The sequence below is a fragment of the Monodon monoceros genome, unplaced genomic scaffold (genome assembly GCF_005190385.1).
Source record: "Monodon monoceros isolate NGI ecotype Baffin Bay Population unplaced genomic scaffold, NGI_Narwhal_1 Super_Scaffold_3, whole genome shotgun sequence".
NCBI classification, from domain to species: domain Eukaryota; kingdom Metazoa; phylum Chordata; class Mammalia; order Artiodactyla; family Monodontidae; genus Monodon; species Monodon monoceros.
The window spans coordinates 75405111-75427750 of NW_021703780.1; the positions used below are offsets into that span (position 1 = coordinate 75405111).

The 22640-nt window shown below is 37.6% G+C and overlaps 1 protein-coding gene across 5 annotated transcripts in view; it reads left to right on the forward strand.

Moving 5' to 3' along the window:
- PTPRG (protein tyrosine phosphatase receptor type G) overlaps positions 1-20858 on the forward strand; it is a 730377-nt gene extending 709519 nt beyond the window's left edge. For 4 of the 5 annotated variants that reach the window (XM_029242111.1, XM_029242113.1, XM_029242112.1 and 1 more), the window contains 4 exons: positions 1405-1551; positions 2280-2422; positions 15613-15748; positions 16320-20819. In XM_029242111.1, the coding sequence (XP_029097944.1) occupies positions 1405-1551; positions 2280-2422; positions 15613-15748; positions 16320-16466 (573 nt within the window). In that variant the 3' untranslated portion in view covers positions 16467-20819. Of the gene's footprint in view, positions 1-1404; positions 1552-2279; positions 2423-15612; positions 15749-16319 lie in introns of all 5 variants that reach the window. The other variant, XM_029242114.1, reaches the window with a different exon arrangement.
- Positions 20859-22640: the final 1782 nt, after the last annotated feature.

Here is a 22640-nt window from a genome sequence, read left to right on the forward strand (position 1 = left end):
CTTAATCTATGTATTTGGTTAAATTTAGAAGCCTTGTTCGTCATTATGGCTTTAATATCTGTTCAGAGGGCCCTAATTCCACTTCCTTGGGCAAAACGCATTAAAACCCAAGACAGTTACAGACTTCTTTTGTATAGACTAAACCCCGTTGCTAATCTGTTTCCCCTTATGCTGAGCTTTAAAAATAAAAATGTACTTGGCAATAAGCTATATTGAAACTTGAAAGGGTGATAAGTCTTATTGGACCGTTGGCTCATTTCTAATGCAACAAGGTAAGATTAAACAAAACCGTCTTTGTTTTCAACATTACTCAGAATTATTTCTGACTTCACTAGTACTGTCTAAGCATTTTCAGGAAAATGCCCATAGAAATGTATATATTACAGGCAAACTGTAATTTGCCATTTGAACTGATTAGAAAAAGGAGGGGGCGGGGCTCGTCATAATCATTGTATTTCTCACAGAGTCTCCGACCTAGGCAACGGTTCTCTTTTTCTTAGGCCTCCATAGTTTTCAGGGATAGAATTCAAGTATCAAGCCTGAATACTGTATTCGTTTCAGGTGTACAGCGAAGTCATCCAGTTTGATTATCTTCCATCATAGGTTGTTGCAAGACATTGAAGATAGTTCCCTGTGCTATTCAGTAAATTGTTAGTGCTTATCTATTTTATGTATAGTAGTTTCTGTTACTGAATCTTTATTTTTAATCTTAAAAGTAGATGAACCTTTAAAGCTTACCTGATTCGAGGCTGAAAGACTTGAAATCGAACATTGACAGACTAACTTTCCTTTTACAAAGCACCTTGTACTTAGAGCCAATATGCCTATTTATGGGCCTGTCTGAGCCTTGGTGTTTTCATCTACAAAGCCAGAAGATAAAAATACCTCACTAGCATATTATGAAAACCAAGCAAGATAATGTTTACGGAAGTCCTTTGCAAAATGCTGGTCAACTGTAGAACTGTTAATAACATAATCCATAGAACAACAATTAGCACATCTTAGTCGCATAAGCCATTGTGAAATAACAAGTTAAAATTACTTGACCTAGATCCTGTCTCCTTTTTTACTCTGCCAATTATATAACAGAGCATTTCTCAGCTAGGGATAACACATCCCCTACAGAGGGAGGTTTTTTGGTTGTCAGGTAGGACATAGGTGAGAGGTGCTAGGAAATAGTTATGAAGCGTATTTTACAATACAATACAACCACCACTGAACTCAGCATGATTAGATAGGGCTAATCTAATTGGGCTAATAATTCTATGAACCCAATTTAAAAACTGATTTGAGAGGTATGGCAAATGGCAAAGAAAGAAATCGTTTGGTAAGAAAATTCGAAAATAAATGGTTGACAGCACTGCAGAGGAATTTTTGTCCTCCTTTTTTTTTTGGTCCCCATAGGCTGAAGATGAGTTTGTATACTGGCCAAGTCGAGAAGAATCCATGAACTGTGAGGCCTTTACCGTCACCCTTATCAGCAAAGACAGACTGTGCCTCTCTAACGAAGAACAAATTATCATCCATGACTTTATCCTTGAAGCTACCCAGGTAACTTCAACCTCAGTTCCTCAGTAACAGCCACAGCTGGGCCCTGGATCACCCTTCCACGTAATAATGGAGTAATTTACCACCCTTAAGACGGGCCCAGGCAGGCATTTGAGTATGACTTAAGTATGTTCACTTCCTTTTTTGCTTCCTTCAAAGATTTGCTTTTTCCAGCTGGAAAGATGACATGTAGCAGTTCCTCTGATTGAGCATGCATACAAATAGGCCTGTTGACCTAATTATAAAAACAGTATACTAGAGCTCAGTATTTTCTTTGCCGTCAGAAATGTGAGCCTTGCAATATGTCGCAGAGATGATAATATTAAGACTTTTTTTTTTTTTTTTTAGTAAACAACATTTTGATGCATAATTAACTACCTTCCTGTGGGGTTGGTAAGAGGGGAGCTGTCTTATATTAGTAATTTAAATAAAGATGTCCTCACCCCTTCCTGGGTTTTTGTTTTTCTTTATTTTTATAGGTAAGATAGAGTAGGATATAAAGCCTCTTATAATTTGTTGTCCCTTACAACTTTTCCCTGAACAGGATTCTATTTCACTATCATAACCTCATTTGTTCATGTCAAGCAGACCTCCCTAGTATTTTTCTCCTTACAGCAGTTTGGTTAATCGGGCATTCTTCAATACACTTCCTCAGGAGCAAGTACGAGTCATTAGATTATAGATAGGATGAAATGAAGGATGGGCCGTGACTCGTGTTGTATTGGTTGTAGGATGACTATGTCCTAGAAGTTCGGCACTTCCAGTGTCCCAAATGGCCTAACCCGGATGCCCCCATAAGCAGTACTTTTGAACTTATCAACGTCATCAAGGAAGAGGCCTTAACAAGGGATGGCCCCACCATTGTTCATGATGAGTATGTACCTGTTTTTTAATCGTCTTGTTGCACTGTGGTAGTAGGGGGAAGGAAAGACAGATTTTAAAAACGTACTCCCTCTCTCTCAGCTTGTGACAATTCCAGCTTATTTCTCATGTGTCCATGTGCAAGGTGTGGTGGTTCTCTTTGGGTTTTAATTCATCAAAGGCTTCAGGCTCTCCGAGTGTAGGTTCTAGAAAGGTGAAAGTACTGTATCTCAGCCTACCAAAATACATCTGCATGCTTTCTGAGGTTTTCTGTTTCAAAAATGCAAATTAAACAATAACTTACAACATGTCTACATTTCTACTAGTTTATATGTAATACTTTATATTTATTAGTTGTTTTTAAATCCTTACACTGATTTCCAGCAAACACTTACTAGTGTAGACATGAAATGTAATGAAAAAGGTACTATTATTAATGATAATATTTATAGTTTACAATGTGTTTTGAAGTTTACAGTACTGTCTCTGGGAGTTTAAAGTAAAGGTAAAGCATATGAATTGCAAAGAGAACAAATAACTTGTTCCTGGCTCTGAGCTTCTAAGTGTCCGAACAGAGTTCAAACCCAGCCCACTTTCCCTTTCATGAGAAGGAAGGGGGTCATAGATATACCTTATGGTATACGAATACCTGGAGTCAAACTTCATAGATGGACTCGACCTGCAAATCAGCTGCAGATTGCTGTGAATCTCACAGACCTTTTTAGCCAATGGCACCAATTAGACGTCCTCGTCTCTAGTTCTAAGGTAGTTAGTTATCTCCCTTGGTCAGCAACGTGTCAGGGCATCATCCATTATGTTCATTAAGTTACCATCTACTCTGCTAGAATAGAGAGTAGTAAATTTCGAAGTAAAATCTCATTAAGTCTTATCTTTGAACTAATGCTGTCACAGGAAGTGAACAAGGACTTTCGGCTGAGGTCAGCACCTTCACCTCAAATCCATGGTACTCTCCTATTTGAAGCAAGCCGTATGTTTGGCTCCTTCCAAAGAGTTTGATGGTCTTTTTTAAATAGTGACTATTTCAAAATGTTGACCTCTTAATTAGAAGAATTAGGATTAGTTAAGTAGCCTGAGTAAGTAAGATCCCTGGAAATGTGACAACCAGCAGTAGTGCTTAAATAACACAGTCAACCTCAGAATAACTGGGTAGGTACCACGAGTCTACGGAACTTTAGGATATGCAGTTATAGCACAAAGTTAGGGCTGCTTCTAGAGTTATTTTCCCCCACTAATCTGGGTCAGCTTTTCATATACCTTCTGGATTTTACTAGCTTTTATCAATTCAGACCAAATTCTAATGTTGCTGCCCAGCTCCGTGGCGGACTTTTGCTGTCCTGATAGTACTCCAGGGATCTGTCCTGAAGTCAGTAATGCAGCTAATGTTATATTTCATGGTAAGAGAAGACGGAAAGGAGAAAAAACAAAAAACAAAAACCAACAACAACTAGTTAAACAATTTAAACAGAACTGTTTGTTTCATTTATCTATATTCAGCTTTGGGGTATATTGTCTCATTGAGTGATTTTTATTTTATGCTACATGCTGACTGTGTCACCTCTGGAATTAATCAAATGTAGCTTGTTCTTAGGCCTAAGCAAGAAAAGAGCAGATTCATCCTACACTAGCGGCTCTTCACATATCATATAGGGGAGCTGGATTAAAAGCCACCTAAAGATATGCATTTGTTCATTTATCCACCATCTTTAAGAAAGAAGTGATTCCATTAAAATTATTTTTCTACATTACTCAAGCACATCTGAAGTTTTTTAATAGTCGTTAGCTCTAGTACAACACTGAATGCCAGTTACCTTTCAGTTTCCATCTTTCTTACCTACTTTTTGAACCTCTAAATATTCCTTCCTGATGGCCTACAAACACACACCTCAAATCTAGCATGTATAAACGCAAACTTGCCTTCCCAGCCTGCTCCCATCCACTTAGCTGTACAAACCAGAAACGTAGCAGAGTCCTTTTCTGTGCCCCCTCACCTCCAATTATCATTGGCCACCAAGTCTTGTTGATGCCTTCTCAGAACACTTCCCAAATTCTTTTACAAGCTGGTTGAAGCTTTACTTCTTCAGCTATCATCCCAGTCCTCCACTGATTTACTTCCTGCAGCCCACCTTAGCCCTGCAAATACTATTCTGTCTAAGTGCCCTTTTATTCAACACACACTTCAAAAGTCACTCTCTTCGAACTCTTTCTAACTCAAACCAGAGGGGATCATCCATAAACATCACGTCTTTACCAATGCCGTTCCTGTTTATCACATCATATTGTAACTACTTGCTTACATGACTGTCACCCCCACATTGCTGTGACCAGCAGTGCTAACGTATTCATCCCATTCTCCATAGAGTGACACACAGTGGGTGGTGGATAAAGATTGGTATGAATTGGTACCGTGCTTTCAAGTTAGGATGACTCACCCATTATTCAGGATATGTGCCTGTATATGAACTTGCCTCAGACAGCCTTGCTTTTTGTTTTGGTTATTGGTATTTTTCCTGCTTACATTCATCTGTGAACTATAAAACCAATTTATCGACACAAAGTTTAAGTTCTGTCAAAGATAGCAGTGGGCAGGCTCGGAAAGAAGGCCTGAGTGCTCCCACTGAAAGTCAAAGAGTTGAGTTGAACTTTTAGTGCACAAACTGTGATGTCGATCTGGTCTTCACAGCTGTGTGCCAGGTCGATGAAGTTTCTGGGTACAATGATCTAAACGTAAACTTCCTCAACAGAAAGTAAACTGATTGTGTTTGAGCACAGGCACAGCTTAAAGGCAAACTGCTTTATTCACGGCATCCTGTATTTGTCTGCTCAGGACAATTCTATCCAGAGGCTGATCTGTATCACTACTGTCAAGTTTTAAACACTGAGCCTACAGCTGAGTTCAAAACACAGCGTGGTTCTTACACAGTTTTGTGAGACACTAGTAGATTAGACCTTCACTTGCAGAATGAAGCCTAGTTTCCTGTGCAAATACTTAATGTGAATTCACTGTGGACCTATATCTATCACCCCGTTGGAGGCCATCATGGGCTAATTTCATTTAACAGTTTTCAGAGTGGGATCTCAGGGTCCCTGGTTGGGAAGGAGGTCTCCAAGGCCCTTCCAAGAGATCCAAGAGGACACAACTGTTTTCATAATACAAAGATACAGGTTGCCTTGTTCACTTGTATTCTGTCTTGAGTGTACAGTGGAGTTTTCCAGAGCTGCGTGACCCAGGAGGACATCCCCACTCTGACAGCTAATGGAATGCGTGCTTGCACGGTTTTGTGTTTTAACACTTTCTCAGTTCTAACATCTGATACAGTAATTATTGACAGATAAAGCCCAAATAAGCAAAAGCTCTTTGGGGGTCTTCAATAAATGTTCATTTTAATTTTGTCCTGAGACAGTCCAGAGGAAAGGCTGAAATATATGGACTGCGTTCTGTACCAACTGCTGCAAAGACACCTTCAAATCACAACTAATTGAGTCCTTCATTTAATCCTCTAAATCACCCCACTAGGGGGGTAACTTTAGGATCCCCGCTTCATGCATGAGGAAATGGGGGCTGCGTGTGTAGGTATTAGGCCCTGTGTACACACATATCCAGTTACTAAGTGTCAGAGCCAGTCCCAGCTACATAATGTATCTGGGGTCCAAAGCAAAAGGAAAATGTAGGAACCCTTGCTCAAAAATTATTAACAAAGATTTTCCAATTAAAGAAACAATCCCATTTACCAGCACATCAAAAAGAATAAAATACCTAGGAATAAACCTACCTAAGGAGGTAAAAGACCTGTACAGAAAACTGTAAGACACTGATGAAAGAAATCAAAGATGACACAAAGAGATGGAGAGCTATACCACGTTCTTGGACTGGAAGAATCAGTATTGTCAAAATGACTATACGACCCAAGGCAATGTACAGATAAGTGCAATCCCTATCAAATTGCCAATGGCATTTTTCACAAAACTAGAACAAGTAATCTTAAAACTTGTATGGAGACACAGGAGACCCCAAATAGCCAAAGCAATCTTAAGAAAGAAAAACGGAGCTGGAGGAAGCAGGGTCCCTGACTTCAGACTATACTACAATGCAACAGTAATCAAGACAATACGGTACTGGCACTGAAACAGAAATATCGATCAATGGAACAGGATAGAAAGCCCAGAGATAAACCCACGCACCTATGGCCAACTAATCTATGACAGAGGTGGCAGGGGTATACAATGGAGGAAAAACAATCTCTTCAGTAAGTGGTGCTGGGAAAACTGGACAGCTACATGTAAAAGAATGAAATTAGAACACTCCATAACACCATACACAAAAATAAACTCCAAATGGATTAAAGACCTAAATGTAAGGCCGGATACTATAAATCTCTTAAAGGAAAACATAGGCAAAACACTCTCTGACATAAATCACAGCAAGATCTTTTTTAATCCACCTCCTAGAGTGATGGAAATGAAAACAAAAATAAACACGTGAGACCTAATGAAACTTCAAAGCTTTTGCACGGCAAAGGAAACCATAAGCAAAACGAAAAGACTACCCTCAGAATGGGAGAAAATATTTGCAAATTAAGCAACTGACAGTGGATTAATCTCCAGGATATACAAGCAGCTCATGCAGCTCGATATCAAAAAAGCAAACAACCCAATCCAAAAATGGGCAGAAGACCCAAATAGACATTTCTCCAAAGAAGACATACAGATTGCCAACAAACACATGAAAGGATGCTCAACATCACTAATCATTAGAGAAATGCAAATCAAAACTACAATGAGGTATCACCTCACACCGGTCAGCATGGCCATCAGAAAGTCTACAGACGATAAGTGCTGGAGAGCGTGTGGAGAAAAGGGAACCCTCTACACTGTTGGTGGGAATGTAAACTGGTGCAACCATTATGGAGAACAGTATGGAGGTTCCTTAAGAAACTAAAAATAGAGCTACCACATGATCCAGCAATCCCACTCCTGGGCATATATCCAGAGAAAACCATGGTTCAAATGGAAACATGCACCCCAGTGTGCACTGCAGCGCTGTTTACAATAGCCACGACATGGAAGCAACCTAAACGTCAACAGATGAATGGATCAAGAAGATCTGGTACATATATACAATGGAATATACTCATCCACTAAAAAGAAGGAAATAATGCCATTTGCAGCAAGGTGGATGGACCTGGAGATGACCATACTAAGTGAACTAAGTCAGAGAGAGAAAGACAAATATCATATGATATCGCTTCTATGCAGAATCTAAAAAAAGATACAAGTTAACTCATTTACAAAACAGAAACAGACTCAGACTTTGAAAACAAACTTATAGTTACCTAAGGGCAAAGGTGGGGGGGAGGGATAAACTGGAATTAAAATATACACATTACAATATATAAAATAGATAACCAACAAGGACTTACTGTATAGCACAGGGAACTATACCTAGTATTCCGTAAGAACCTAAATGGGAAAAGAATTTGGAAAAGAACATATACATGTATATGTATAACTGAATCACTTGACGGTACCCCCTGAAACTAACACAACACTGTAAATTAACTATACTCCAATATAAAATAAAAACTAAAAATGTTTTTTTCCAGATGGCAACACCAGAGCGTTAAACTAAGAAGTTTAGTTTACGCAGGACCCTCCTAAGTAGGGGACCCATCAAAGCACAAGGCCCAACACAGCAGCACAGGGGGCAAGCCAGGAAGCTGGCACTGGCTATAGTTAAATCCAGATCTGTCTAATCCCACTGGTTAACACTGCCTCCCACTGGTTTTCACAGTAAGCACCCCTGTCCCTTGTGTCTTCGGACTGTGTTTTGTTTTCTGTACTTTCGCATTCACTTCCAAAGTTTTAATTTCTTAAAGTTCTGTGGTTTTGTGCTGCCATTATTCCCCAGGATTAATGGATACTGAAGCTTTAGCTCTCTTTTCCTTCCTGCCGTAATGATTTTGAAGGGAAGCTTCACTTCCTTCATAGTGACAGGGTTAGTTATGATTTTTAAAACAACATCGTAAGAGCAAAACAACAATAACTGTAATTATATGAAGTAGTAAAAAGTGTAATTAAATGGCCGTAAGTATTATACACACTGAGGAACCCCAACGTGTCTTAAAATGAATATAGACAGAGCCACCTGAAAACATTACTGAATGTCGGGAACTTAAAGCACTTTCATTTCTTTGAGGCACAGACAGGGGAAGATGAAAATACATTTTAACAGCATGGCGCTAGTTAAAGAAGTATTGCTCTCAATGGGGCCCTTTGAGAAAGTGGCAAACAAACTACCAAAACCAGTGGATTTATACAGTATTCTTGTTTTAGCTAAGTTATAAATTACCTGTATCACTTTTTCACCAAGTCCCTGTACTTTGAAGTGCAAATGCATGAAACTTGACAAACCTCCTTTAATCCTACTTAATTCCTAAACTTCTGAAGAATAGCCTTTATTTTTTCAGTCCTTAAAGACTGATACTTTAAAGTATCTATGCATTTGATTGATTTGACCTAGTTTCTAGTCCTGTTTAAAGTCTTATTTTGTAGGTACTTCCTTTTATTTAGGTACTTATTTAAGAATGGCTAAATACAGGAAAGACAACCCAAGCAAAGGCCAGAGTAATCCCACAGGGAGTGCACAGTGCATAGTAAAATACATAATACCTGACTTTCCTATCTGAATGGCTATGGTTAGCTTGAAGGGGGGAAAAAAAAATCCTAACAGTTTCACTAGAGCAAATTTAGCAAAGATTAAAGGGTTAAATTCTTCCCCTATTGAAAAAAAATGCATACAAATGATTGGGGGCGGGGTGGGGAATTCCTAGCTCTGCTAAAATGAGAAGGTAAACCCCGTTCAGTTTAGAATCTGAAGACAGACAACATGATGAACAAGAACAAAAAAATACAGTGAATCAGAGGTAATAGAGCAATCATAATTGGATTTAGAAATGATATGCTCAGAGATCTAAAGGAAGACCATATGAGATGAATTAAAAACATGTATTAAGAAACAGGAACAAATTAGAGGCTAAGAAATGGAAAAGATGAGAGATGGGCTAGTAGTACAATGGACAAAACCGCAATCAGACTCAGATATGGAAGCCAGATACAGACGTTCTAACATCGGTCTAAGGGTGTGATCCATGGAGAGAGAAAAAAGATGAAAGAGGAAGAAATTAATAGCTGAAAAGAAAATAATGGCTGAGATTCTCTAAGAACTGAATAAAGGGATGAGTTCTTAAAATGAATTATCAGGATACAATGAACAATAACATTCAGAGAGAAGATCTGAATACCACAATTAACAAGGCTGATCTAATAGTGACATATAAAAAGTATGTGCCCCATGGACAGATGAATGGGGTAAAGAAGATGTGGTACATATATACAATGGAATATTACTCAGCTATAAGAAAGAATGAAATAATGCCATTTGCAGTAACATGGATAGACCTAGAGATTATCATACTAAGTCAGTCAGACAGAGAAAGACAAATACCATATGATAATCACTTATGTGGAATCTAAGATATGGCACAAATGCACCTATCTACAAAACAGAAACAGACTCACAGACACAGAGATCGGACTTGTGGTTGCCAAGGGGAAGAGGGGGAAGGAGAGGGATGGACTGGGAGTTTGGGGTTGGTACATGCAAACAATTATATACAGAATGGATACACAACAAGTTCCTACTGTATAGCAGAGGGAACTATATCCAGTCTCCTGGGATAAGTCATAATGGAAAAGAATATATATATTTTTTAATGTATTTATACATGTGTGTAACTGAGTCACTTTGCTGTACCACAGAGACTGGCACAACACTGTAAATCAACTAAACTTCAATAAAATAAACAGAATTTAGAAATAAACATTTCTAAAATTAAATACATAAATAAATACATATTAAAAGTATGTACCCAAGAGAGACTTACGGAGAGACCATATAGTCTCTTCAAACACAAATAGTTTATTTATAATTACTGATCATAAATGGAACTTTCATATATTCCAAAAAACTGATATCATACAAGGCCACGTTCATTAATTATAATGCATTAAATTAGAAACCGACAATGAAATGAGACCCCAAATTCTTATACCCAGACACTGAAGTCCTTATGGCTAGAATTAGAGGTAATTGATGGTTTAAAGAGGTAATGAAAACAGAAATTACGGACTCCTAAAACTAAATGATAATGAAGGCACTGCATTTCAAAACCTGACAGGATATATACTCAGAGAAAACAATGTATAGCCTAAGCCTCATTTATTGGAGGAAAATTTTTAAATAAGCTTTCAACTTGAGAAGCCAGAAAAAGAACCAAATGAATCCACAAAAAGTACAAGGAATTAAAAGAAAAGCAAACAGTAATGAAATGGGGGCAAGGAGGAGATAGACTTCATTGCTTAAATTTTACTAACAAAAGACACAACTTTGGAAATTGGTGAAAAAAAGAAGGTATAATTTATCATTGGGAAGAAAAAAATATCTACCGTTTATCTGTAGCTCTCAAATGTCTTAAAAATTGTTAATTTACATAGGTGTGATAAAACCTTATCTTTTAGAGTTTTATGCTAAATTATTAATGAATAAAATCCCGGGGGTTTGCTTCAAAATACATGGGGAGGAAACTGACATGAAACAACACCAGCTATGAGCTGATGATTGTTTCAGGTTAGTGATGGTGCAGTAAGGGTTACTATGCCTTGTATACATTTGATATTTTCTTTAATAAAAGGTTAAAAACAAGAAGTATATTACAGGAAATGAAATAAACATTTAAAACTATTTATAACTCTATACCAATAAATTTTTAAGCCTACCTAATCATAGTAAATGCTATTTAGTGAACACAATGTACCAGTCAGTCTCTGTTCTGAGCCATTGACATGTATCAGCTCAAATATAAGCTCTAGTCTCCCAAACTATGAGACCATGGCCAGTTACTTCCCCTGGATGTGCCTTGTTTCTTCAACCTCAAAATGGGGATACTAATAGTACCTGTAGTACTGGGTTATTCTGACAATTAAGTTAACACATGTAAAGTACTTATAAGAGAGCCTGGCACATAAGAGTTTTCAACCCGTTAAGGCCCACTAAGTTTTGACCAGTCTACATTTGAACAACAGCACACAGAGAGAACATTTAATGTAACCTTGATTAAGAAGACAAACAAGGCTAGCATCAGAATGGAACAGTATAAGCCAATGTTACTTACTTGAATATGGGTACAAAGGTCTAAAAAAAGTACTGTCAAAAACCCAGTGTGTTATAGTAAAAGAATTACATACATCATGAAAAAGATTTATCCTAGGAATATAGAGCTGCTTAAATGGTACCAAAAATTGCTCTCAGTGAATTCAGAACATTATTAAAGGAATTTTTTTAAATCAATAGATATTCAGAAACATACAATAAAATAACAGCCATTCATAATCCCCTTCCCCAAAAGAAAACACTCTTAGCAAACGAAAAGTCAAAAGCATTCTCTTTAACTTGATAAATGTTACTTCTCAGAAGCCTATAGCAAATATTTTTATTTAATATTAAAAAATTAGAAGCTTTACCATTAAAGAACACAATATGACACCTCTTCACAATGTTAGAATACAAAACTATTGTATCCTAGCCAATACAGTAAAAGCAAAAGATGTAAGAAGTATAAAAGAAAGGGACAAGTGGCATTGCTAGCAGATAAAGATGTATCCAACTTCCTAGAGAATGCACAGATTATTAGAACTTAAAAAGAGTTCTGCATGGCTGGATACAAGTTCACCACGTGAAAATCAGTAACTTTCCTATATATCAACTGAAACCAAACAGTACTGTCGCAAAAAGAGGCCATTCTTCGGAGTAACAGAAACTACCTAGGATTTACCCTAAAATGAAATTGGCAAAAGACTACGTAGAAAACTGTAAAATCTAATTGAAAACTATAAAAGACCTGAATAAATGGAGAAAAGACATCGTGTTCATGAACAGAAAAGCTCAAAGAGATGTTAATTTCCTCAGCTTTATCTATATATTCTGTGCAGCCTAACCAAAATCCCAGCAAAACTTTTTGTGTTCCTTGACAGCCCAGTATCAATCAACATGAAACAGGATGGGATGCGGTAGAAGCGTAGAGGTATATGGAAACGAGTGTACAACTGAAAAATGAAAATATGTATGTTTGAAGCACTAAAAGTGAAACAATAAATATAGAGGCAGTCAAGACTATTATGCAAACTTGCTTTATCAGGTATCAAGACTTACTAAAAACCTATGGGAATTTAAACGAATGTGGGGAAATACAGTATAAAAAAACAGACAAGCAGATTAAAGGGCCAAAATAGAGAGTTCAGAAATAGGCCTGCATATGTGAGAATTTAGACGATTAAAAAGGCAGCTCAAATCAATGAGGAAACATGAGACACTTCAATAAAAAATGCTGGCACAGAGGGAGCAAAGACTGCTGCCATGTCCTGCATGTCCTGCCCGCTGCAGTCTGCTGCATACAGTGGGGTGTCGCTCCAGGACCTTGCTTCAGACATGTAAGCTCCCCCCATCCATTAAACCATCGGTGTCTCTGTTGCTGACTCGGGCTCTTTCTTTGATCTTGAGGCTGGGCAAGTACAGGGCCTGCAGGCCTGTAGCGTGCAGCCCAAAACCGTACACTCAGGTAATCTGTCAATGTAGCAGGCGTCAAGCCCATACGTGGAAAGTGAAAGAAAGAGTATGTGTGAGATGGAAAAGATTCAGAAAAGGCTGAACATGTTTATGGAGCATAGAAGACTAGTTATCTAGGTATAGTTGGATTGCCAGATACATTAGGAGGTTACTGCGTCTTGTGATTCTGTATTTAGATGAGGATCGATATTCTAACCATGTGCTTCATCTGAAGCACCCACTGAATAGGGAACAATTTTGAGTCACTGGGATTGGTGTCTTGATCAGGAGATACAGTAAGAGGTCAGACAGACTTAGGAATCATTTGTCTTAATAAATATAGGTTTAAATAAGTAAATGGGGATGAAATTAGGCTAGGCAGTAGGAATGAGGAATGTTAGGGGCTGATGGATGGAAAGTGGGGAATGGAATACTGGATTCCCATGTGGTAGGAGAGCTTGTACATGGGGAGTGATCCTGTGAATGAGCTGGAAGTAGACAATGTTGTGGTTTCTGGATGTGGTCTCTGATAACTGATTTTATAGGTCACATTCATGGTGAAAGCTAAGTGTGGTTTGTATCCCTAAAGATGACCATTTTTGTAAATGTTAGGTTGGAAAACAAAGCAAAATTTGCACTATAGTTGTGGGTGGCATTGTCTAACCATGGAATTTTGTGATATTATTCCTTCTGAAACTTCGTTCACATTATTTGTTAAATAAACCAAATCAGCACATTTTAAAATGAGTATTAATAAAGCAAATAAATATATGTTAAGAAAATGCTGGCACAAGTGGTTATCCATTGGAAAAATAACTAAATTCAGACCCCTGCCTTACCTCAAAACAAGAATAAGATTCCAATGAATTAGACAATTACATGTAAAAAAAAGAAAAAAAAAAAGAAAAATATAGGAGAATATTTTTGAAATACTGGGGTAAAGAAAGCATTATTAACAAGATCCCAAAAAAGCTAAAGATTGATAAATTTGATTATATCTAAACTACATTTCAGCATTAACAGAAACAACCACAAACAATGCTAAGAGAAAGTAGAGACTGAAAAAACTACTTGCAACACGTACTGCAGATGATATAAAAGAGACATGCCCAATAGAAAAATGGCCAAAGTATATTAATAGGCAGTTTCAGAAGAGGAAATACAGATGGGTCAGTAAACATAGAAAGATATTCAACTCCCCTGGCAACCAAGGAAATGCAAATTAAACCAACAGTAAGATTCAAGTTTTCACACATCAGACTGGCAAAAGCCAAACTTTAAAATGATGAGGAGAAACTAGTATTCTCTGGCTGGGAGGAGTATGGACAGGTAACGACACGTGGGAGAGAAATACCGCAGTGTCTTTAAAACTAAATGGGCAGACCTGTGACCTAGCTCTTCTCCTCACGGTAAGGCGCTACCCTGTACTACTCTGCTCTGTGCACAAGGCACAAACAAGCTGAATGTCCACCCATGGGGAAGTGAGGACATCCGGTATGCATGCAGCAGATGAAATAATGAGCCGGATCGACATGTGCTGATACCCTTAAATCTAGGAAGGCTGTACCTAAATGCGTGACAGTTTTTCCCTTAGACAGATTACCTCTGAAGTTGGGGTGGTAGTTAGGGAGATGTTGGCTTTATTTGCATTACAGAAGTAAAAACATGTGTACTGTTTTAATTTCGTGTAAGAATAAATTTAGAAACAATATTTAATAGTTATTAACAGAACAGTGGACACAGGGCATCTAAATTCTAGTCTCATTTCTGCCACCAACCAGCAACACCTCCTTGAACAATTCATTTAATCCATCTGTTTTCTCATCATTAATATGGAAACTATGTGCCACACAGGTTCCTGTAAAAACTGAAGATGCCAACCTGGCCTGATGAAAAAGTCTGCTACCCTTCTAAGCCTTTTTTGGGCCTGTGTGTGAAGCAAAGAGAACCATATTTTTCCAAGAATTTTATAGAAGGTGCTCATACTTGGAAACTTCCCCTTCAGTGCCAAAACTAATTACTAAATATGAAACTCATTTTGGAAATTCTCTGACTGCATTTTGAGCCACATATTTCCATTTTTATTCATATTCTGGAAGTTCAATTTAGCCCTTCGGGATTGTTACAAAAATGTTTTCCAGAGCCTTTCACCACTTTCTACTTGTCTCATAGCCTCTAGTTAAAATTCTCGTATTATTTTTCCTACTATATCAACCCAGCTTGTCCCCGACATCAGATCTTCTTACAGCCCTCCCAAGTCTAATTTTGAACTTCTAACTTCATACTAGACATCAGGCTAAACATCTGGTAAGCCTGTCTTGAGAGATGTCACATTCAGAAACAAATGTCACCTTTATGCTAACCTCGAAATCTCTGCCCTCGTCCAGCATTTCACTCATTTTTGTGTTCTAGAGTAGATATCAATACAGTCTACCTAGCTTCTATGGAAATAGGTGATGGTAATTTTGTTCCAATATATTCTGTCCTTTAGTGAATCTGAAATAGCTTTTTTTTGCCTCCCCAAGGTACGGTGCAGTTTCCGCAGGAATGCTGTGTGCCCTCACCACCCTGTCCCAGCAACTGGAGAATGAAAATGCTGTGGATGTGTTCCAGGTTGCAAAAATGATCAATCTGATGAGGCCTGGAGTATTCACAGACATTGTAAGTACTTTGCTCATTTGTGAAACTTGTACATCATTTGAAACTCAGCCTCACCCTTTAGAACAGTGGTTCTGATTGGGGGTGACTTTGCCCCCCAGGGAATGTTGGGCAATGTCTGGAGACCTTTTTTGGTTGTCACAACCGGAGACGGGGTTAAGTGAGTAGAGCCCAGGGAGGCTGCTAAACATCCTGCAGCGCCTAAGACAGCCCTCCACAATAAAGAGGTAGCTGGCCCACATGTCCAAAGGGCTGAGGTTGAGAAACTCTGCTTTCTAGAATATAGTATCCTCTGATTATAAAATATGGATATCCTATTATCTTAGTGGACTTTCAACACCGAGAATTCATTCCAAGGTAACAGGGAGCAAAAGGACATGAAGAAGGTGTAGGTCTTGATTATAAAGGATTCAAGAGATTATTTTTTAAGTGTCTGAGAACTAGCAGAGACATAATTCCTGTTTCTCTAGTATATTTTTCACATTTACATTTTTAGTCAGTATTTCCACCTGAGATGAAATAAATGATTGAGCTGCTCTTTGGCTCAAAAAACCGTCTCCCTCTTGTTTTCCAGGAACAATACCAGTTTGTCTACAAAGCAATGCTCAGCTTGGTCAGCACTAAAGAAAATGGAAATGGTCCCATGACAGTGGACAAAAATGGTGCTGTTCTCATGGCAGATGAATCGGACCCTGCCGAGAGCATGGAATCTCTAGTGTGAGCAGAATCCTGAAAGGGCGCTTAATTTGTAAAACTTCTGAAGACTGAGAACTTTTTTGAGGCCTTTTTCTGCCAGACTCTACGTTATACAATAACCCGGTTACTTTTTTACACTGATAAAAAGTTTTGATATTTATTTTTTGCCATTTTATGTCTTAATGGTATCCTACTGAGCATTTGCACCTCCGTTCATTTCACACAGTGAAACGCGGTTTTACCTAGTTTGCACTATCTGATCAGTGTTACTGCCTATAATCTAATACTAAAGCAAACCCTGATGTGACATTCCGTGACAGCACACATGCTACTTTTTAATTCAGTACAGTGAAGGTCTTTGTTATGACAGTGAATCTTGGTTTTTTTAATCATTATTATTATTGTTGCTAAAGCAGTTGCATTCTACTAGCAGGCAATGCTGTACTTTTCCTCAGTTCTCCTCTTCTATTTTTTCAAGGCACTGTTCGATACTGTATGCCTTCTGCAGTTTAATGGAGTGGATGAGCACTGTTTTCTTTTAAAGAATAGCAGGTGTGGGGAAGCTACTCTGAAGGTCTATCAAACCTCATGGCCTTGAAACAGTTTCATTTATGATGGTGAAGATAGCCATTAAGAAATTAGAAGGTTTGAGTTGTTTCATGTGAACATCACTTATTAGTTACAAAGTTATAGTCATAGCTTAAAAAGAATGCCCAATTGTGTCAAAATAAAAGATATCTCTGTATTACAGTTTTCACAGTAGCTATGTGGACGGTGTGTGTTGTTTCCATTTTGACTCTCTGAAATAGCTACACCCCAAAATCAGGGCCATCTTTTACCAAAGAGAGATGGCAATATTTTATATAACTCCAGTTATGAATCCCTTTAGTGAATCTCCATTAATGCTTCATGGTTTATAAAAGCGTACCTCATGGCAGGTGGAATAGTGAAAATCTTTGCAGGTGTGTAATTTTGAAACTAGTCCTCTAAAATATTCCTATTACTCCTATAGCAATCTAATAAAAACTACCTATATAGCTAACATTCTTACATTCTTTCCTTTCCTTTTTTTGCCAAATGTTTCATGATAAATCTCATAATTACATGCATTCTTCTACTTAGGATTAAACTGAAAATACTGTATTAGCAAAAGTCTTTGGGACTATCTAGATTCCCACACATGGATAAACCTGATTTGGAGAGGGAAAATTAGAATCTTGAGTGAAAGGTGATAGTGACATTTTCAAACAGTTTTTAAAAATAGGAGACAGCTTGGTATGCTTTTGTGTAGTTTAGCCTCAAGAACAGATAAAAAGAGACTGCTCATCGTGACACAGAGCCCAAGGAAGTAATTTCTTGGAGCCATATTCACCCTGCTGTACATCATGGGAAAATTAGGAGCATTAATAAGAAATTTCAGTTATTTAGAAAAATAGGCTACTTACTGAGATCTGTTTCTTCGACTGCACATTTGCTCTCGAGGGATGGCTTCTGTCAGAAGTGAAACCATCACCGGAACTGGGCCTATTAAGAAGAAAAGGGTTTTGGTTATTTTTTATGTCAATAAACTTCAACCAAAAGTCCATACTGGCTATTATCAAACCATCTGGATAGGCATTAAAACATTCATGATAATCAGCCTTGAGATTCTGTTTATCTTGAGTTGGGTTTCTATGAAGTTTGTTTGTCAGAGTGGACCTGAAGGAGCAAAGCTACTAAGGAGAGAGAGGCTACAGGACTAGCCCAGGATTTCTAACACATAGGCCAGGTCAACGGAGTTTTCGTGAACTACATAACTTGCCAGGGTTCATCTCGTCTTTTCATCACATAGATTCAGCCACACCGAACAGTCCACTGTTCACGAACTGTGTGGGCTAGGTTGAGAAAAGATGTACAAGTGAGCCACGTTTGCTAAGCTGCATGTGCTAGAGGACACAGACACCTTTACCGCCTCTCTGCTCCCATCAGAGGTGACACAAGGAAGCTCTGCCTAACACTTAAGAAAAAAAGCGTTAACACAGAAACACTACAGTTGCCGGCTGGCTGAGGGAAATCAGTAAGGGAAAGGTTTCACATCATGGCAAGAGCTGGATCATTTTACTCAATTAAGTAGGTTCCTCTAGTTGTATAGAGTATTGATATGAGCCAATTCTTCTCAGTAGATGGTACAGTGGACTTGACTTTCAGAAGTAACATTCAAGTTGGGGTTCATGGTCCTGCTGTCATTTTTTCTTAACAAAAGCAAACACTGGTTACAAGACACATGGCAAGTATTCCCTTCTGTGCTAATACAGAGGGCTCAATTCATGGAATGCATACCCTCCAATTCTGTGACCATCTCTTCCAGGGGTATCAGAATCATGATAAAAGAGAGAGAGCTAGTAAATACAATAGAAACATTACAAGGATGGCTTAGAAGTTCTCTGTGAGCGATTGTATGTCTGTAGCGGTCTGGAACCAAAGTCTACAAATCCCGACACACTGAACTATGAGCAAATGCTATTTGCCCATCTTGCCAAAGTGGTCCAAACACACTTCACTGAGGATAGTTATATTCAGCCGTTCCTCACTTTGACCATGGAGTGTATCCTCACTATTATTCTTCATCTGTTATTGGCAAATATATGCTTGCATCTTTCCAGAGGCAAAGATGGTGTTCTCTTTGAGACATAAGCACATTGCTTAACTACATAGCAAGGTTATTACCACTTGCACTCAGGAGGAAAGGAAATAGCTATTGCAAATTAATCTGTGCTATGTTATAAAAGTAAGCTTTTGGGAGTGTATGAATTTAGCTCTAGGTAAGCAGAATGCACACATCATTCAAAACTGAATTGCAAAGATCAGAACAAGTGGCCATGCTGGACATCAGAAAAAACACACCTTATTGCCATCAAGAGAACTCGTTCCTTCATCTAAAAGCCACAATATCATCTTTCATATTTTAAAAAAAAGTTTCCTTCTGAAATTCAAGATGATTAAAATTAGGTGGATTGGTTTTCCTAATTTTTATGTCTTGGCGCTTTTAGAGTCTATTTCGAGTTGAAAAGTCCAGCAAGGTCAGAGAGGGTTATGGCATTTAAGGTCTGGCTGTTGCAGTTTTTAGCCCAGAGTGACATACTGAAATCAGCAAATAACCTTAATTACTTTATAATGACACAGCACAACTGCCTTGGTATGAATTTTTTCTTAAATGCATATACACTGTATTTAAAAAATAAAATATAGATACCAATTTACCAAAGATACATACTACTAATTCTAAGCAAAAAATTAAAAAAAGAAACCCAAACTCATCATAATTTAAGAAATAATAATCAAAATGTAGTTTGTCTTAAGAATTTAGCAGTTATACTGGAAAATGCATTTTCAACTGCTATGTCCTAAAGTTTATGTTCAAATGGTGCCAGTGAATTTTTATATGAAGGGAAAATGCCTGCTTTTTTTTTTTTTTTTTTTCCAACAGCTGTAATTTCACTTACCCCTTTGCGCTTGCCCTTAGTTGCCACTTAACATACAATATTGGCTTTACTTATCTCTAGAAAGAAGGCATGCTACAAATAGGAAGGAATTGTAATAATGATATTTGGCCTCTACTTTGTCTTAGCTGTTAAACTGTTTTTAGTATTTTTGTTAAATATTTGCAAAGGGAAGCATTTTCTACAGAGGATAATTAATTTCAAGAAAAATATCTTGAGTTTTAAGAAATAAACATCTCCAGAAAAGGAGACAGCCGATTTTATAAAATGTCGCAACTCTCCAACATTTGGGGTAGTGACTCCTTTTTTGTTAGGACATTTGAAACTAGAAAGCAGCCATTGTTTCTAAAAAAAAAAATTCAGCTTTCATGTTGATTCATGTCTCTTTCACTTCATTTTGAAATAGCTAAAATCATTAAAACTGTAAATATTTTGTTGCTTGGATAAGCATCTTCTGAGAACTTTGTATCTATGGTATATAATCATAGAATTTTATATTTTCATATAAAGCTAATTTTTTTCTAGTTTCAACTCTGTCATAGTTTTTTTGTTTTTTTTTTCCTTTGTGGTGGATAATGTGAATTCAACTTTCTGTGTATTGAAGTAGCAAGAACCATCTTTGCATTCCAAAAGAATCCAACATGTGTTATTTCTTTGAGGAAGTGATTGTGAAAGTTGGGTTTTCTTTTTTAATTTCATTGACCATTTGTGCAATAGGAATTAGACATAATTAGTCACTGAATACAGTCGTTGCATTGACCCATTTGGAAAAAGTGGTTTTTTTGGTTTTTTGGTTTTTTAATTTGTTCGGGGGGTTTTATAACCTGAAATTTTTCCCTTTTTTCTTCTGTTTAAAACTATATCAAATCATTCTATTATAGTGTTATTTAATATGTAAATTGAATTGCTATACATAAAATAAAGTATGGTTTTTGATGCATTCATTAGTGCTGAGCATTTCTATGAAAATATCTACATCCAATAAAATCAGATTACTCATTTCTCTTAATAGATCACATTTATACCCACAGACCCTTGGTCTTCGTTTTCATGGCAGTAAAATGATTATTAGGAGCCATTTTACATAGGCAGAAAACCAGAAGTGTCTTTTCTGAGTTCCTCCTGCTTTAAAGAGTAAACAGTGACAACACTGTAACTGCATGTTGAGTCAAACTTTATTCGCTTTATGAGTCTGCTGCTAAGTTATAAGTAGAATTATTATTTTCTCCAGTGTATCAACTAGATTTGTAGCAAGTTCTCCCTCTTAATTTTTACTGTGTAGGATGAAGGATATCTCTTGGCAAGACTTTGGGAGGATCTATGAAATACATATATAGGATTGCTACGATTGCTTCTACTTATGAGGAATTTTGCCATTTCCAAACAGGAGTCCCAAACTTGGCAGCTTGGGTCCACCCTTATCTCTGAACTTCTAGAGGCCCCACATCAGGAATTCAACTCTCATTATCAGGGCTCCAATTTTTCTTTCCACAAAGATAAAGAAGTGATAGTTCATTCTCCATAACTAACTGGGAATTTAAGAAACAGTGTATTAACCTTTTCCAGTGGTATCTAGAAGGAAGACCAACTCACCACAAAAGAATGAATCTCTCTAATTACATAACCCTAGTCTTCCTCACATTACACCCATGGGGACTCAATACGCTGTATCACAGAGTACACAAGAGGTCACAAATTGTTGACCCGTAGATCATATTCACTCTACAGATACATTTAGGCCATAATTTTAAAAAGTCTTCTTAGTTGCCAACATGTAAAAAAACAAAAAACTTTTTCGTTAAGATTCAGATTTCAAGCTTTTTTCAAAAAATTTTGGTGGTGTTACAACACCAGGCTCCTGTTCTCACATGGGCACAACAAGTTGGAGAGGAGTAGCTGTTGCCCCTTTTAGGTGATGCATGTACTCTCCAATTCACCAGAGTCTACATCTGTCCCATTACACTATGTCTGCCCATCGTCAGTCTAACTTGCCTGATCCTACGAGCAGTTGCATACAAATTTTAAGACTGTCTACCATCTCAGGCTGCTAAACCATCAACAAAAAGCAGCAGTAAAAGTATTTATACTCGTCTTCCATCGTTAAAATACTAGGAAGCCAGCAGAGAGTAAAGGGGGGTTCTAAGAAACAGGACTTATGACTGTTCAAAATAATTAACAAGTCAGTTCTCTACTCCATGGCTTTTACTGTCCAGGATATAACTCTAGACAAGGAAACCCCATTTCTGCTACCACGAATGGGGCAAAGAAACGAGGGTGCAAAAGCCACTGGTCCAAAACCCCATTTTCTAACAGTTAATTTAGACTGTTGAGAACATTAAGATTTAGAAACAAGTCACTACTAACCATGCCTGGATTCAGAGACAGGATTAAGAACACTGCGCTGGTGAAACAGCATAAAGGGACTAGAAAACGATAGGAACTAGAAGTTGGGAACCAACAAGGTAAAATTGGCTTTTGTGATCATGAAGTTTGGCAGAGAAGATAGACCCGCAGTTTATGTGAATCTAACAATTATATTATGTTGCTCAAAAATTGAAAAATAGGAAGTTAACTTTATGTGATTTGTGGTCATTTGAAATCATTTGAGTTTTATAGATACTGGCCTATTATCACCAACTTAGAAAAACTTGACTCAAGGCACCACTATCATCTCATTTTGGTGCTTCACTCTGACTATAAAACTTCTTGAAAGAGTTGTC